Below are 16,621 nucleotides of genomic sequence, written 5' to 3'. Positions count from 1 at the left end.
AAAAATGAAATAAAAACAAAAAAAATTATATTGAGAAAAGAATGTACTTTTGCTTTTGAGTTATAATTAATCTTTTATGTTTTGTCAAACCTTGCACGATAACCCCCCCACCCCCAAAAAAAACAAAATTAAGTGTGACAACACACCATATAAACATACCATAGTGTTTTTCCATTGTAGTGAAATTCAAACATGAAAACCTTCTGGGCATCATGATACACTCTCAGCCTGTTTTCACGTTCCTGTTTGCTTATAACTTCTCCTCGATATTCAGTAGGAAAGACTCCCTTCTGAAAGGAGCAGGAACTGAACACTCCTCGACCTTACAAAGAAAAAGGGATACAACAGAAATATTTCATTATAACAGTAATGAAAACTAGGCCCATACTAAAGAATCTTTTACCAATACTCACCTTTGAATGAATTAATATATTTTATGGTGAAGCCATCCTTGTCTTTACCTAAGGATGAAAAATATGCTACCTCTTCTTTGGGTTTAACTTTTGCCCTCTGTGGCCTCATGACTGACATATCTCACTGAAGATAATGATCTAAAGCTATAGAAAAAAATGAGTTTCAATCAGTTTGATAGGTAACTTGGTGCAGATGTTTTGAAGTTGACTTTCTGTGGACCATAATATCCTGTGCAGTGTGCAGTAAATGTGCCAACGAAAATAAAATAGTGGATAGCACAGCTCTGCTAAATATTTGCATAAATTAAATGTAATGAACACTAACAGACTTTACTGAAATATTTCTATTTAAAGAACAAATTTAAGTAAACACAAATGCAGCAATTTACCAATACTTCATTTATACTGTACTGGTAATACTAAACCATTGTATATTTTCACATCACAAACCAGCCTATCAAACCAGCCTGTTATTGCTTTCCTCTTAAAAATTTCAATTAGCATTTATCTTACTCAACAGACGGTTAGCTCTGCTATGCTAACTGAGCTAACCGTCGCTAACAAAAGCGTAGCAATTCTAAATAATTAGCTGCAACCATCATAATCAACAGATGGTTAGGTATGCTAACGTTAGCTTAGCTGCACTTACACTGGACTTGCATTATAAATCATTTTCAGCAATGTACACAAGCGACCAACATTAAAATAAACAAGTTTCTGGAGGAAAAATTCGAGCTTCAAACCTACCTCATTAGCACAGCTACACTGCCATCACGTCTCGTGAAGTAATTAGAGCCGGGGGCGGTTCTCTATCGGGGCTGCTAGATGACGTCACTTCCGTACTCCGGGCAATATAATAAATCACATTTAAATCAACAAATTGGTTCAGTGTTGGATTATGAACTTTGTTGATAAGAGTGGCTATTGTTCTATGATTTACAGTGTCAATTTAAAAAAAAAAATAGATCACATTTAAAATTAACCCGAAAGGCTCATATACTAAATTAATTACCACAGACGAAAACAAAGGATATTATTGCTAGAATTATAGATAATTTTGTAATCGTTTAATGTGATTTCAGTTTGCTTTTTTAAAAAGTTATTATTATTTTTTTCATTAACGAAAATGTTTTTTTGCTTTAGTAAATAAAATAACCTTGCTGCTGTCACACAGTTGCTGTCCGAGGATGTTTTGGTACTATACTTTAGTAATGGACGCATGTGTTTTTTGGCAAAATTGTGAGCGAGCCCAGTAACTTGGCTTAGAAGCAACCCTGCAAATGAATGGTCACATGATGCTTTACTGTTGGCATGAAGCAGGACTGATGGTAGCGCTCATCTTTTCTTCTCCAGACAAGCATTTTTCCGGATGCCCCAAACAGTTGGAAAGGGGGTTAATCAGAGAAAATAACTGTAACTCTTTTTTCCTTATTTTGGTCTGTGTTTATGGAATCCCTTTTTCACTGGTCACACCAGGCCATCCTCCAAAAGTCTTACTCCCTCACCATGAGTGTAGATGGACTCATACCTGCTTACTGCCATTCCTGAGCAAGCTCTACACTGGTGGTGATGTCCTTATCCCTGCAGCTGAATCAACTTTGGGAGATAGTCCTGGCTTTTGCTGGATTTTCTTGGGTGCCCTGAAGCCTTCTTCACTTAAAGTTTGTAAGGTCACTAAAGGAAATTACTTTAATTTTCATGGCAAATAGGGACTTTGCAATTCATCTAATCACTATAACATTCTGGAGTACATGTACATGCAAATTGCCATCATAAAAAAACAATAATAAGTCAGCACTGCAGATTCTTAGAAAATCAATGTCATTCTCAAAACATTTGGCCGCTGGTGTACAGAAAGATGTTATACTGTAAAGGCAGGGTGGGATGTTAAATGATGAATTAATGTACGGCACTGACAGTTTCTCTGTCTCTGCTGTTAACCATTGTACATTTTTAAATAAACAACCACTGAAATAATTAAATACTGAATTATATAATTAAATATCGTAGGGTATTTCATTATTTAATTATTTACTTAGGAAATGGTGGCTGCAAAAAAAAAAAAAAAAGGCTCTGTGTCTACAGACAAACATTCACAATACACAGCATTTTGAGAAAAAACTGAATTATGGAGACGTGCGTAATTGTGAGGACAGGTGATGGTCAGCCAATCAAATGCTGTGAAATATACACTGGTGTGAATTATTCATGAAGTGGTGCATTACAAGGACCTTCCTACAGGGGGCGCCATCAAATACACAAAAATACACAAATTCGCGTAATTATGCTTTACAAGGACATTGGCTAAAACTTTGGATTTAAGCCTTCTACAGCCCTAGAAGCACTTCTGCATTGAAATAATTATGAGGACATGGGCTGTGTCCTCATAATTCAAAATGTCCTCGCAGCACGGCATGTATTCAGGTGAAATGTCCTCATAATACACAAAGGCAAACGCACGCACACACACACACACACACACACACACACACACACACACACACACACACACACACAGTTATAGAGTGCTACACAGCGCAACGGAAGTTGCAAATATTGAAAGAAGAGAAGAAGCATCCCCACTTGAAACAACACTCAACAGCAGACACTTGATTAGGGACATCATCAGTCAAATCAGTGGGACAGAACACTCTAAAAAATGTTGAAAGGTGTCATCTGCAATCAGAATGAATTTTTTTTGTACGTTTTTTTTTTTTATTAGCTTTTTTTTAATCAAAATAAACTATAATAGTTTTGATTGTTTATTGCAACAACAAAAAAAGACTTTAAAAAAGTTGTCAATGTTTTTCTCGTAACAGTTCGTGTGTGGCAACTCTTTTTTTTGGGTGCATCAATACAATGCACTTTTTAAAAAATATATCAATAATTTTGTCCTTTTTTCTTTAAGTTTGTGTGTGAAACATTTTTTTTCAGATTTTTTAATTTTTTTTTTACTTTCATTAAATATTTATTTTTTAATTCTTTAAGAACATTTATTTGTGTGTGGTTTACTTTTTGCTGTTACAATTTGTATGTACAAACATGGACTTTTTTTTTTGCGGTTTAGTGCACTAAAAATAATGTTCTTATATTTGAGGTTGTGAGACAAATGTTTTAAAACCTTTCTTATTTTACACATTACTAAAATATTAGGTTTTTTCTTTGGGAATTACTGCAACGACAAAAAAAATTTTTGTTTTGAATTTGTGTGACAAATTTTTTTTTAACTACATTTTTAAAAACAAATACAATTGAAAAGAAAATTTGTCAATTTGTGTACTAAATATTGAAAATGTAGTTTTCCCCCTTTTTTTTCTTTCAAATTGCCACCACCACACAAATAAACGTGAAATCAAATGCGACCTTTCACACTTTTCACGTAAACTGATGTTTTATGCGGCGTGTTCACTGCAGCTTTGTACACGCACGCGCGCACACGCGCGCTACACAATCTTGTGTGGCCAACCTCTGGCCTTAAACAACACGCTCAAACCCACTTCGCGCACACACTTCACAAGTCGTGTGTGTGTGTGTGTGTGTGTGTGTGTTGCAGCTAAAGCACAACATCCAATCAGGATCCACCATTAATTAGAACTTAATGTGGCTTAATGGCTCATGCAGGCATGCGCGCGCGCACACACACGCACACACCATTGGCCAGGCCTGGATTAGCGTCTACATTAAACAAGGACATTTGTCTCTTTGGGGACATTTTTGACCTGGTGAAAGAACCTTATTTGCTCTGCAGCGCGTGCGTGTGCGCGTGCGCGTGCGTATGACAGCAGTCAAAAATCCAAGCAGGTTTAGCTGGGGGGCACTCTGCAGTAATTTCCCTTGACAGTCTTGATGATGACATACTGCACTTCCAATCACGCGCCCGCGCGCACGCACACACACACACACACACACACACACCGGCGCACACGCGCAGTAGCCCACAGCTAGCATGGATCTCAAGTGTTTGTTTGCGTCCGTGTTTATTTACAGGTGGGAAGGCGAGCGACACGCCCTGTGGGAAAGAAAGTCAAGAAAACGTCATCATGCCTGTGAGTGTTGTTCAAGTGCGTCGACACGTTTGTCGCTTCAAGAGTTTGAGTAACGTGCGCTACATCAATGCTAGTTTGTGTTGCATATTAGCATTAAGCTAGTGGACTTTCATAAGGCAAAATGATGTGCTTGTTTGAAATACGTAATATGTCATTCAATTTCTAGTATGTTTGGTTAATAATAATAATAATTAGGGGTGTCAAAATTAATGCGTTCATTTAGAGTTTTTTTAATGGCATCTTTTTGAATTAATAAAGAGGGGAGCAAATACGGTTGGATGTTGACAGACGGCTTCAAAGGCAAAGGGTTTTGCGCGTGCGCGCTGCAAGCGTGTTAACGACACACGTTAGTCATGTCGTATCTCATCATTTGATTTATTGGACGCGCCAAAGTATGGATTTTTAAGTATACGCCTTCACACATCTTAAAGTGTGTTTGCGAACGTGCTGTTGTTGCGCTCGGCGGCAGGTTGCATTTGACGAGGCGTCCTCGCCGACTTTGCACACTCGCAAAGGCTGCAGTCTGGGAGGCCTCTGGCCACTTACGCCATCGCCGTCGACGACGACGACGACGACGAACCGCCCCCACCCGGAAATCGTGGAGCAGCGCGTTAACGCACGAACCCGACCCGACCACAACGGAGATGAGATGGACGCCATCTAGAGGTGAGGACGGGAGTGGCGGGTCATGTGATGTGGAAAGTGCTTAAGAAATTGCTTGTTGAAAGTTGGAATGGGAAAGATGAAGAACTTTAAATAAAATACATTTAAAAAAAAAAAAGACTCCTTCACTTGAATGGAACTTCAAATAAGTCAAAAAATGTGCAAGTCATCAAAACAATGATGAAAAAAGGCAAGTTCTGAATTGGAGTTGTGCGTCTTTTTTGTGTGAATGTCATGTCCTTGATTGATTAGCTGCTTAATTTATGTTTAATTCTATTTTGTTTGATGTGTTCATTTCGCAGATGACATCAGACGGGTGTAAAAAAAAATAATATTTGAAGCAAACATGCAGTGCCTCGTTCTTTTTCTTTTTTTTTTGAGCAAACAAGAAGGTGGGAATAGGCGCTAAGAAAAAAGTATTTGAAGAAGTTTAAATGTGTGGAGGTCAAAGAGGGTCAAACTTAAAAAATTCTTGAATGCAACAAACGGACTTCGCAGGACTGGAATTTTTTTTTTTTTTTAATGATGCAACAGACTTCAGGCGACTTCAAACTATGGTGGGAAGCTTCATCTTCTCTCAACATCCTGACACACACACGCATACACACACACGCACGCACACACACGAGTCTCATGTTCTTAACCGCTGCCAACTTCATTTGCAAATGAAAAGTTTTTGTAAGAAGCGGTGTCCTCGCTTCTGGGGCATGGCAGCACACTGTGAGTGTGTCCGTGTGTGTGTGTGTGTGTGTGTGTGTGTGTGTGTGTGTGTGCGTGCGTGGCAGGCGCCCAGATGAAGCAGCCCTCGCCCCCCCGGGGCTCGTGGCGCGCCGGCGGTAGCAGCAAGCCTGTTCCTTCTTCCCGCGGCCCGTCGCGACCATTTGTTCCATTAAGCAATCTCCTGCAGCCTCTGGTGCGCGCGCACACACACAGACACACACACACAGACACACACACACACACGAACAACTGCTTGCACAGCTCATGGCGCACATGGGCCGCCATCCCTCCTCCAGACGCACGCACCATCCTTGTTCACGGAGGCCATATGGCAAGTCAAGCCTGTGGATCCGCGCACACATCTGCGCACACTCGACGTTGCGACGCCCAGACGCACACACACATATAGTAGATGAGTGTGTGCGCGTGTGTGCGCGCATGGTGATATTTGTTGAGGCGGCCAGCGAGCAGCTGTGCGCTGACTAAAGGTTTGCGTGGCGTTCGCCGCAGAAAAGAGGACGGACGACAAGACGAGTGGCAGAAGGAGAGCAAGAAGAGGAGGAGGAGGATGATGATGATGATGATGATGATGAAGAGGAGGAGGGCAGCAGGCGGCCACTGGACAAAACATGTGACAGTTGCATCTTGGGAAAAATGGACAAAAAGTCATTCTCGCATCACCTCAAGAATTGATCACTTTTTGAATTTAAATTTCAACCAATCACAGCTCAGCTTGACCAAACCTAGAAAACAGGTGAGCCGTGATTGGTCGTTACTACCTGCAGCTCTGAGCACCTGCGATGTCATTTTCAGTCGGCTGACAAAAAAAAACGTTTTTAATTGTACTCAAATTAATTATAGACAAAATATGAACTTTTGACTGCTGAAAATGGCGATATAAGTTAAGTATCCATTTAAAATGACTGATTTCATTTTAAATGTGTCTGTAAGAGTCATAAATATTTTTGAGGCGGTCATAAAAATCGGATTCATGAGCTACAAATGTTTACAACAACTACAATTATTATTGTGACATTTTAAGGAAAAAAAAAGTATATGCCGTGACATTAACTTCCTTTTTTTCAAATAATTATTTAAATAATTAGATATTTATTTTACAATTGTTGTATTTAGTTAAAGAAAAACATTGTCTTGTTACTTTAATTAAAATAAAATAAATATATATTGTAATATTAACCTTTATATATATTTTTACAATAATAATTTAAATAATCTGTTTTATTTTTTTTCTATTCATTTTTTAATTGAAAATAATAGTTGCTATGACATTTTGTGACAGTTAATATTTTTCTACATTTTAAAATTTTCAAGCACAAATGTTTTTGTAATAATAATTTCATGTGCTAACATTCAGCATTTGTTTTAATTAAAAATAGTGATATCTTTTTTTATTTTATTGAAATAATATGACATTTAAGTCACTCCATTAGGTACACCTGCAGAACTTAACAGCATCAAACATAAATAACATTTAGAACGTTAATAACGGCATTTATCAAACAATATGTGTTATAAAAATATGTTCCATGTTGGTTTGTAAGCACCCACCACCACCACCATCATCATCATCATCATCATCATCATCAACCTCATCCTCACAACGTAAACAACACGGAAATAGTCAAATAAATAATGAAGTGTGTGTTAAAAAACCCTGTGTCGTTTGGCAGCCGGCTTGGCCCGGTAAAAATACATCAAGCTGATTTTCCAAATGTTTTGCTCTTCGCGGCACAGATTGCGGCGAGGGGAGGAAAGAGAAAGAAAAGGGCGGAGGGACCGGGGTTCGGGGGGGGGGGCTGCATGGTGAACAGGCCGCTCACTTGCTCGCTTCGCTTGTTAGCGGGTTACACCTTGAAAGGCCTCAGGGTGGCGCCCCATGATGCGTTCAAGGGCCCGCAGGGAATCCAGTAACATTTCCAGCGGCCAACATGGCTTTACATCCGCCCATTTGTATTCAAATGTTCAAGAAAGGCGAAAATAAAAACGAATGGAAATGCTAGAAATTCGAAAAAGGGCCCAAAATAAGGAAAAACGTTTTTTTTCGCTTGGAGGACTTTGAAGCGTATCGAATATAAACGCTGGTAAGACCGGATGGATACACGGCACACGTATGTTTGTAGTCCCAAAGCAAAGTCGGACGATAAAGTCAGGTATGTTTGGGGGGGGCGACCAAACAGAAATATTTTTGGAATTAATTAAGGAAGCGAATATTAATGCTATTTTAGATGGAAAACAGCAAGAATTACAAAAGCAAACTTATACGACGTCATCGCACGGCGCAGTCACTTCCTGCTCTTCTTCTTCTTCTTTTAAATTACCGGTGGATTACATCTCGATGGTGTATAGCGCCACCTACAGCGGCGGAGTCCCCTCTCAACATTTGCAAAAGGAGAACAGATGGAAACGGGCAGAAGTCGCGTGTCCGTTTTGCGCATTTTCAATAAATTTGCTTTAAAAATTGGAACCAATTGGATAGAAACGTGAAACCGTTTTGCGTGTTTTCAGTAAATTCACTTAAAATTTTCAAAAAATTCAAAACTATTGCATGTAAACCAAATCATTTTCACTACATTTTTTGATTTGGGCGATGTGCCCTGACATCTTCCGAAAACAGATTTTAAACAATGCGAACCGAAGCATCAAGTTAACAATAATGTACAAAAGTGAGATTTGCCTCCATCGCTAACTTTTGCAAGCTGCTGCAATTCTCATTCAATCCTCCAAAATGCTCACGAGCAGCATTTACATACGCTCAATGGCAAGCGCAACCAACTCAAAAACATCCACAAAAGCAAAAAAAAAAAAAACCCAACGACAACAATGACAAAAAACAAAAGAAAAAGTGTGGTTAGGCGTGTTCAAAAGCAACAAAAAAAAAATGTTGACAAGCGAAGCAACTATCGGGAGGATTCATCCACTGAGCAAAGTGTCAAAGTCGCTAAACGCCAACGCTGATTATCATAGTTCAACTGAGGATTGCGCCGCCAAGTTTGGGCGCCAGCTTCCCGGCCCAACCGCGCTTGCTTGGCAGCCGCGCTAACCTCCTGAGGACGCACACACACACACACACGCACACACACACGCACTGAAGAATGCTACCTTCTTGACGAGCTATATTGTTTTGCAGCTGCTGCACGCAACATTTGCGTGTGTTTATCTGCTCACAGGGTGGGTGGGAGTCAATATGCGGTCTGGCGCGCGTGTGTGTGTGTGTGTGTGTGTGTGTGTGTGCGTGCGCGTGTGTCTAGGTGAGGTGCTGATGAAGAGCTCCTACCGAGCGGGACGACAACACCCACACACACTCTGGGCCACATGGGCAGAGGTAGGCGACATGCCAAGCGCCCCTGTGGAAAGTAACTCATGCGCGCGCACACACACACACACACACACACGCGCGCAAAGACTGAAGAATTACAGCCAAAGCCAAATATGGAAGCACTTACAGAATTGTCTATAGACGCCATATCGGTTATGCATCTGCAGTCATATCATTTGGATTTTGTGTGTGTGTGTGTGTGTGTGTGTGTGTGTGTCACTTGCCCCACTTGTCACCTAATAGCAAAAATAAATAAATAAATGAATAAATAAATCAATAATTTAAAGGAACAACAGTTCTTCATTTTGGAACGTCAAGATTGACGTTGCTGTGTTAAAAGTTTCATTTTTGCTACTTTATGAGGTGAGAACATAAAAATAAAATAAAAAAATAAAGCAATTCCGGCGAGCTTGTAATATTATGTAATTCTCGTAAATTGTATTTTATTCTTGTAATACTGCAGCTTTTTCTTTGTAAATGACATAAACGTGAAAAAAAAGGAGCAGGATTTTATTGATTTTGTCATTAGTGCAGCTGTGTTACTCTTGCTTGTAGCATTCTGAATTTCTGAATTCTTGTTAAAAAAAGAAAAGATTAATTATTGTAAAACTACAGCATTTTTTGTGAATAATATGACCATTTCTTCTCATAATTTTACAACTTTGTTTTTCTGATCTTGCAACTTTTATTTTGTAATATTTGATTGAACTTTTAATTGCATTTTCATAAAAGGACAACTTAGAAAATATTTCAACTTAAATTTTTTTGATCTCTTTCCCGCTGAAATGGAAACTTCATTTTCATAAAATCACGACTTTATTCTGGGAAAATTACGTGGGGACGACGAAACAGAAATCTTTTTTGGAATGAATTAAAGAAGCGAATATTAATGCTCTTTTTAAATGCCAAACGCTACGATTTATCAAGAACTACAAAAGCAAAGTCATACGACGCCATCGCTTCCTGGTCTTCTTCTTCTTTTTTTAAATTACCGGCGGATCACATCTCTATGGTGTATAGCGCCACCTACAGCGGCGGAGTCCCCTCTCAATATTCCCAAAAGAAGAACGGATGGAAACGGGCACAAGTCGCATGTCCGTTTTGCGCATTTTCAATCAATTTGCTTTAAAAATTGGAACCAATTGGATAGAAACGTGAGGGAATGCACGCTTTAGTTATGCTCCATAGTTCTACTTCTACATGTGCGCGCGTACCTGTTCTTCATGGTATGGTGCAGCCGTCCGTGCTGAACACACTGTTTCTCCATGTCGGAGCAGCGTGCTCTCATATTCGTCACTGTGTCCTCAAGGTGTTGATTTACCACAGCCAGCTGCTCCACTTCCCGCCTGGACACACACAAAAACAAACAAAAAAACATTTTAATGCATTTTAAGACAAAAGTCATTAAAGAAAAAGTTACATTTCACACAAATGATGTCATAAAATTCCTGGTAATGTGGCAATAAAGTGGACGTCTTTTCTAGTAAGTACCACTTGTTCCCCAAAACAACTTATTTAAGTTATTCTTTGAATATTTCATTTACAGTTTTTATTTTTTACAAATTTATTTTTATTACACGTGACTTTTTTTGTGTGTGTGTGTGTGTGGTCTTGGTGGTAATAACACGGCAAGGTGAAAAGGTTCCAGAAATGTGTGAGGCGCACTTGAACCTCGAGGGCCCCCGTAGCCCATTTTCTGCTTCAACAACACAGAACGGACCTCATCAGCCCCCGCGTGTGCACGTGTGTGTGCGTGTGCGTGTGCGTGCGCGCGCGCCGTCACCGTGGCTGTCCAGCAGGACTTTAACCGCTACACTTGGCTTGGACTCCAGAAGCTCAAACAGCCAGAGGCCCGCACACACACGCACACGCACACACGCACACACACACACACACACACTGACGCCACTGTACTGCAGCTCACCTACCAAACACACACACACTCACTACATTGTGTGTGAAATGCCACAAATAAAAGTGCATTTAACGTATTGATTAGTTGGCTAGCATGTATGCATGTGTGTGTGTGTGTTTGTCGTGTGCATCGTGTGTGTTGTTGCGGCTGGTGAAGCCAGCGCGGGGCGGGCGGTCTGTCAGGGCCAGATTGGAGGCCGTCATGTGACTAATACGCAGCACAGCTCCAACAGCTGACAGAACGCTGGGCCCAGGGTCACTGTCGTACACTCACACACATGTAGATGTAACGCACGCACGCACACGCACGCACACAAACAACAACAGGCAGACTCATACACGCGGCAGATGGAGAGGCAGGCAGGCCTGCTGTGACTCCACTAGCATCAGGTTCAACAAGAAAACAGGTCAGGCAGGAAGGGAGCGTGTAGCATGTCGTCAGTAGCGTGTAACATGTAGTTAGTCACGGAACAAATTCGACTTCTCCTAAGGCGTCATTGCGATATCCAAACGTCAAGCACACAATAGCACACTTTTATCTTTTTTATTCTTATTTCCCTCTTCACTCGCCGCTATATTTTCAAGCAGCATGTAGCATTCGTGCCAGTAAAAAAATAGCATTTTGCAAGTTGAATGAATCATTTAGAAAGTAGCACGTAAGTTAAAAGTAGCATTACAGTAGTACAGCAGTACAATTTAGAAACATGTAATATTTTTAACTAGCATGTAGCATTTAGAAAGTTAAAAGTAGCATTTAATACGTAGCATGTAGCATTTAGAAAGTTAAAAGTAGCATTTAATACTTAGCATGTAGCATTTAGAAAGTTAAAAGTAGCATTTAATACACAGCATGTAGCATCTTTTGGGTCAGTACAATTTAGAAACATGTAATATTTTAAACTAGCATGTAGCATTTAGAAAGTTAAAAGTAGCATTTAATACGTAGCATGTAGCATTTAGAAAGTTAAAAGTAGCATTTAATACATAGCATGTAGCATCTTTTGGGTCAGTACAATTTAGTAACATGTAATATTTTTAATTAGCATGTAGCATTCACTAAACGTAGCATTTAGTACATCGCACGTAGAGTTTTGTAAGTCAACTATAGTACTGAATATGTAGCATGTAGCAGTTACTGTTTCAAAAGTAGCATTTAGTATGTAGCATGTAGTATTTTCTTCATTATTACAAGTTACACTTTTTTTTTTTTTTAATTACTATTATATATTTTTTTCTGGAATGAGTGGAAACAGCACCCAATACACTTTTTTTCCGTCTATTAAAAAAAAAAAATCATATTCATGTATTCACCGTTTATTTCCGGTCAGCTCCTCCAGCGTGGCTCCCAGCGTGCGGCACTCCTCCTTCAGCTTCTTGATGAGGGAATTCTGGGAAGACAGGAGTTCGTCCAGCTCACCAACTGCACACACACACAACAAATGAGTGCCTTCTGGCGGCCGTTCAGGGATGAAATGCAAACAAAAGTTTGAGCAAAAGTACATATGTTTTTACATCGCACGTTAAAATGTGACGATGTGGCTCGGTTGTCCCCCGTGCGCCCTTTGCCGCCGCCTCCTCTTTTTGAACACTCCAACAACGGGCTTTCATCCCGCCTTTGAAAGCAGCCGCCACGCACTCGCCAACATATGTTTGCTCTTCTTCGGAAACAAACGATTAATAACAATGGCGCGGTTTTTGGATGGCGGCGATGGCGCTCCACCTGCTCCCACATTCGCGCACCATCAGGCGCAAGCAGCAATCAAATAAAAGGACAAGGCCGTGTCTTTGAAAAGTTTTGTTTGCGAACGCTACATATGAGAGCACAAAAATGTTTGGTTCAAGTAAAGTCGCACACTACGCTGCACTGAAAAGCAAATGCTAAAAGTCGTAATAATACGAAGAAAAAAAAAAAAGTTTAAATATTACGAGAATAAAGGAACAAATGTCGGAATTACAAAATTCTCGTTAAAATATTCATTCTTGTTAGTAGTAGTCCTGTTGCACTGTTTATACAATTACAATTTTGTAAAAAATGAAGCCATTTTTTGTAAAAAATTCTGAATTTTTTGTTTTTTGGGGGTGATACAATGTTATGTTGAATTGAGTTTGTCACGCAATTTACTCAAACGTCAAATTGTGAGATGCGAGATATTGTGCGGATGTTTTGGCGTTCTCAACATCGCTTGCGCCTTCAGTTTTACAAAGCAAAGCAAAAAAGGAATTAATAAATCGGGTACCACTGTAGTTCTTTCTTTGGAGTAAAATAATCTTTCCTTCACAACAAGTTTTAAACTCAAAAAATTGTAACTTTATTCTTACAATATTAAAAATTTTCATTGGTACAGTTATATAATTTTTCCCTCTTATAATACCAATTGAATCTGGTGATATTTTTTTTTAACGTGAAATTACAGATTTATTTATGTTTACAAAATCACAGCTTTTCCTTGCAAATTTACAAAATTACCAAATTTACAAAATTACAACTTTCACATCATATTTCACTTTCTATCCTCGTAAAATTACAGCAACTTTTGTTTTTTAAAGTACAACTCCATGCTTAAAATATTTTGATTATTTTTCTCTTAAGATTAAAAATTCACTCTCATAACATTTAGACTTTATTTTGGTACTAAGTAGAATTTTTTTCTTTCTATTTTAGTTTTTATTCCTTTGGAAAATGACACCTTTTTTTTTGTTTAAATAAAATTATATATTTCAAGTTTACAACTTCCTCCCTTTGTAAAATACTTTTTTACTTCATAAAATTACATTTGTTTTCTCTTAAAATTATTACTTTAGTCTCCCCTCCAAAAAAAAACATATTTTCCCCCATCATATTTCCAAACTTAATTCTCACAGTAAGTAGTAGTAGTAGTAATAAGTCGTTTTTTTTTTTCTTGTAAAATGTCATCCTTTTTTGCTGCGTAAACTTTATTCTTGAAAATTTTTAAAATTTTCTTGCAATATTTCTGCATTTTTTTAATGACTTTATTCCCACAGTTATTTATTAGTGTATCATTGCTTCTATTCAACTTCCGGCATATAAATATGAAACATGCCAAGTCTGTAATGATGCTTGCCTAACTTTGACGAGCTTCATCTGGTGTGTGCGCGCACGCAGACACGGACACACACACCCACACACGCGCGCGCACACACACACACACACACACACACGCACTGTAAAGTTTTGGCCAGAGTGTGAAAAAGTTGCGATGAAGAATGCTAATTAGGCGAGCAGGCTTTGAATGCGTCTGGCCGCGCGTAGGCCAAAAAAAACCCTGGGACACAGAAAGCCCGGCAGAACTGGCACTGGAAACAAACAACAGCCAAAGCCATGGTGGGGGCCGAGGGTGGAGGGAGGGGGAGAAATATCTGATGTCATCTCGAGGCAGCTCTGTATGCATGTATTTAAAAAAAAAAAACAGGAATATGAAAAAAAAAAAAAAAAAAAAAGGTGGCGGATGGATGGAAGGAGAGCAAAAAAGCTCATTATGGCGCTCGTCTGTGGGAGCGGCGAGAGGAAGTGATGCGAGTGACTAAAGGACGTCCACCATACCCCCTCCCTTCCAAACCTCCCTCCCTCCCTCCCTCCCTCCACGTTTCCTGCTGTGCTCTGATGTCAGCTCTCTTTAGACAACATGTGTGCCACCGCCACGTGCCAGGAAACAAACCCTTTGTTTACGCTTCCTCTTCCCGCCAAACCTCCCTCCGTTGGCCTCCTTTTTTTGTTTTGCAAGTAGGAGCAGGCCGCCTAGTTGCGAAGGAACGCGCAGGTAAGGGAAATGATGAGAAGGAGGGGGGAGTGGGGGGGGGGGGGGGGTTTGAGGAGCCAGATGGTGCCACAGATGTGCAAGCAGCAGTAGCTCGGATGTGCACTTGATTTTCCTAAAAATTACAACTTTATTGAGAATTGCAAAACTAGTTTTTTTTTAGTAGATACAAAAAAAGTGCAAAATTTCAGCTTTTTTCCTCATCAATTGTAGCGCTATTCTTGTAATATTTTGATTTTTTTGCCTTATAAAATTATGTTATATTTCCAAATGACCTTTTATTTTTCTCTTTTTTTTTTTTTTTTTTTTTACAAAATGTTAATTTGATTATTGAAATATTTGTGCTCCTTTCCTCAATTTAAAAAAAAATAGAATTAATTCTTGTGCAACTTTTTTTTTTGTCTGGAAAATTTGATTATTATTTTTTTGCATCATACACTTGCAGCAATGTTTTTCCGAATACACTACAGTTGTTTTCTGATAATTGGATTTTTTCCCTCCCTATGAAAACGTTTTTTCCTTATCATAAACTTACTTGTTGCAATAATATATATATATATATAAGTAAAGTAAGTAAAATTACAATTAACTCATTCACTGCCATCGACGGCTATAAACGTCAAAAATTCATTTGAACTATTTCTATTAGTTTAAGATTTTTTTGCACTTTTGTTAACAAGAGAACAAAAACCTAGAATTTTTTTTATTGTACATTTAGAACAGATATGAAATTGTTGATTAATCACGAGTTAGCTAGTTTAGTCGTGATTAATTATAATAAAAATAAATAAAAATCGCCACTTGCTCCTAATTTTTAATAATCTTTTTTTTTAGGAATTTATGGCAGTGAATGAGTTAACTCATTTATTTTCATCCTATCATAAAATTACAATTTTTTTCCCCCCATTCTTCAAATATTTCCTAATATTTGGACTTTCTCAAGTAAGCTTCTTTATAAAATTACAACTTTTCTATTGTGAAATTACAATTCTCTTTGGGAAAAGCCTTTTTCTCATAAAATCACAATTTTTCATTCATAATTTCTTTCTTGCAAATTTGCACTTCCAATCTAATGCCCTCTACAGGCAATTCCATATATATGTACATATTGCAAATAGAAGAATCTTTTATAAAAAACGTAGTCAGTCCAATTCCTCCCCCAGTGCTTCCTGCTTCCCATCTTCACTACACCCGCTGTCCTCCATGTTTGCTGCAAACAGCATCGGGCCTGGCGCAGGCAAAGAAAAGGACGAGAAGGATCCAGATGGTTCGACAGTTGTATTAGCAGGAGACGCTGGGACGCAGCGGGCACTCTGACCTGTCCTGGTCACCTTCCACGCCGCCGCTTCCTCCTCTGATGCGAGCAGGCGCTGCTGCCGCAACTATCCATTTTCTAGTCTGCTTGCCCTTGTTTGGGTCACAGGGAACTGCAGACCATCAAAAGGAAGCAGGCCAGCTCTATTTCCTTTATTTACCAAAATGACTCAGTACCCAAAATCCCAGGGTAGCGGACCATTTTTGTCAAAATGTACTGCACTTCATTTAAGCGTGGCGTCCCCTGGAACCAGCAAACGGTGAGGCTGAACATATAAAAGGATGATGACTTCCTGGTTTTGGGACTGACCTCTCTGCAGGTGCTGCGCCTCCATTTGCTGCAACAGCGCCGCCATTTCGCCCTCACGCTGGCGCCACGCACGGGCCGCGGACGCCATCTTGTCCTCGTGAGCTATCGCCGCCGTCTTGCTGTCCTCT

The 16,621-nt window shown here is 39.3% G+C and overlaps 1 protein-coding gene across 5 annotated transcripts in view; it reads right to left on the bottom strand.

Annotated features, from left to right (window-relative positions):
- sdccag8 (SHH signaling and ciliogenesis regulator sdccag8) overlaps positions 1-16,621 on the bottom strand; it is a 60,288-nt gene that overhangs the window by 11,035 nt on the left and 32,632 nt on the right. For 2 of the 5 annotated variants that reach the window (XM_077582350.1, XM_077582351.1), the window contains exons 14-17: positions 16,494-16,621; positions 12,405-12,513; positions 10,394-10,525; positions 1,699-6,486 (exon numbers count right to left, since the gene is read on the bottom strand). In XM_077582350.1, coding sequence (XP_077438476.1) covers positions 6,105-6,486; positions 10,394-10,525; positions 12,405-12,513; positions 16,494-16,621 — 751 coding nt within the window. In that variant the 3' untranslated portion in view covers positions 1,699-6,104. Of the gene's footprint in view, positions 1-159; positions 323-413; positions 9,754-10,393; positions 10,526-12,404; positions 12,514-16,493 lie in introns of those variants that run through there. The other 3 variants (XR_013296240.1, XM_077582353.1, XM_077582352.1) reach the window with 3 other exon arrangements.

This window comes from Vanacampus margaritifer, chromosome 12 (assembly GCF_051991255.1).
Source record: "Vanacampus margaritifer isolate UIUO_Vmar chromosome 12, RoL_Vmar_1.0, whole genome shotgun sequence".
Lineage (NCBI taxonomy): Eukaryota > Metazoa > Chordata > Actinopteri > Syngnathiformes > Syngnathidae > Vanacampus > Vanacampus margaritifer.
The sequence above is the reverse complement of the archived record's forward strand: the minus strand, read 5'-3'. Positions and strand labels throughout refer to the sequence as shown.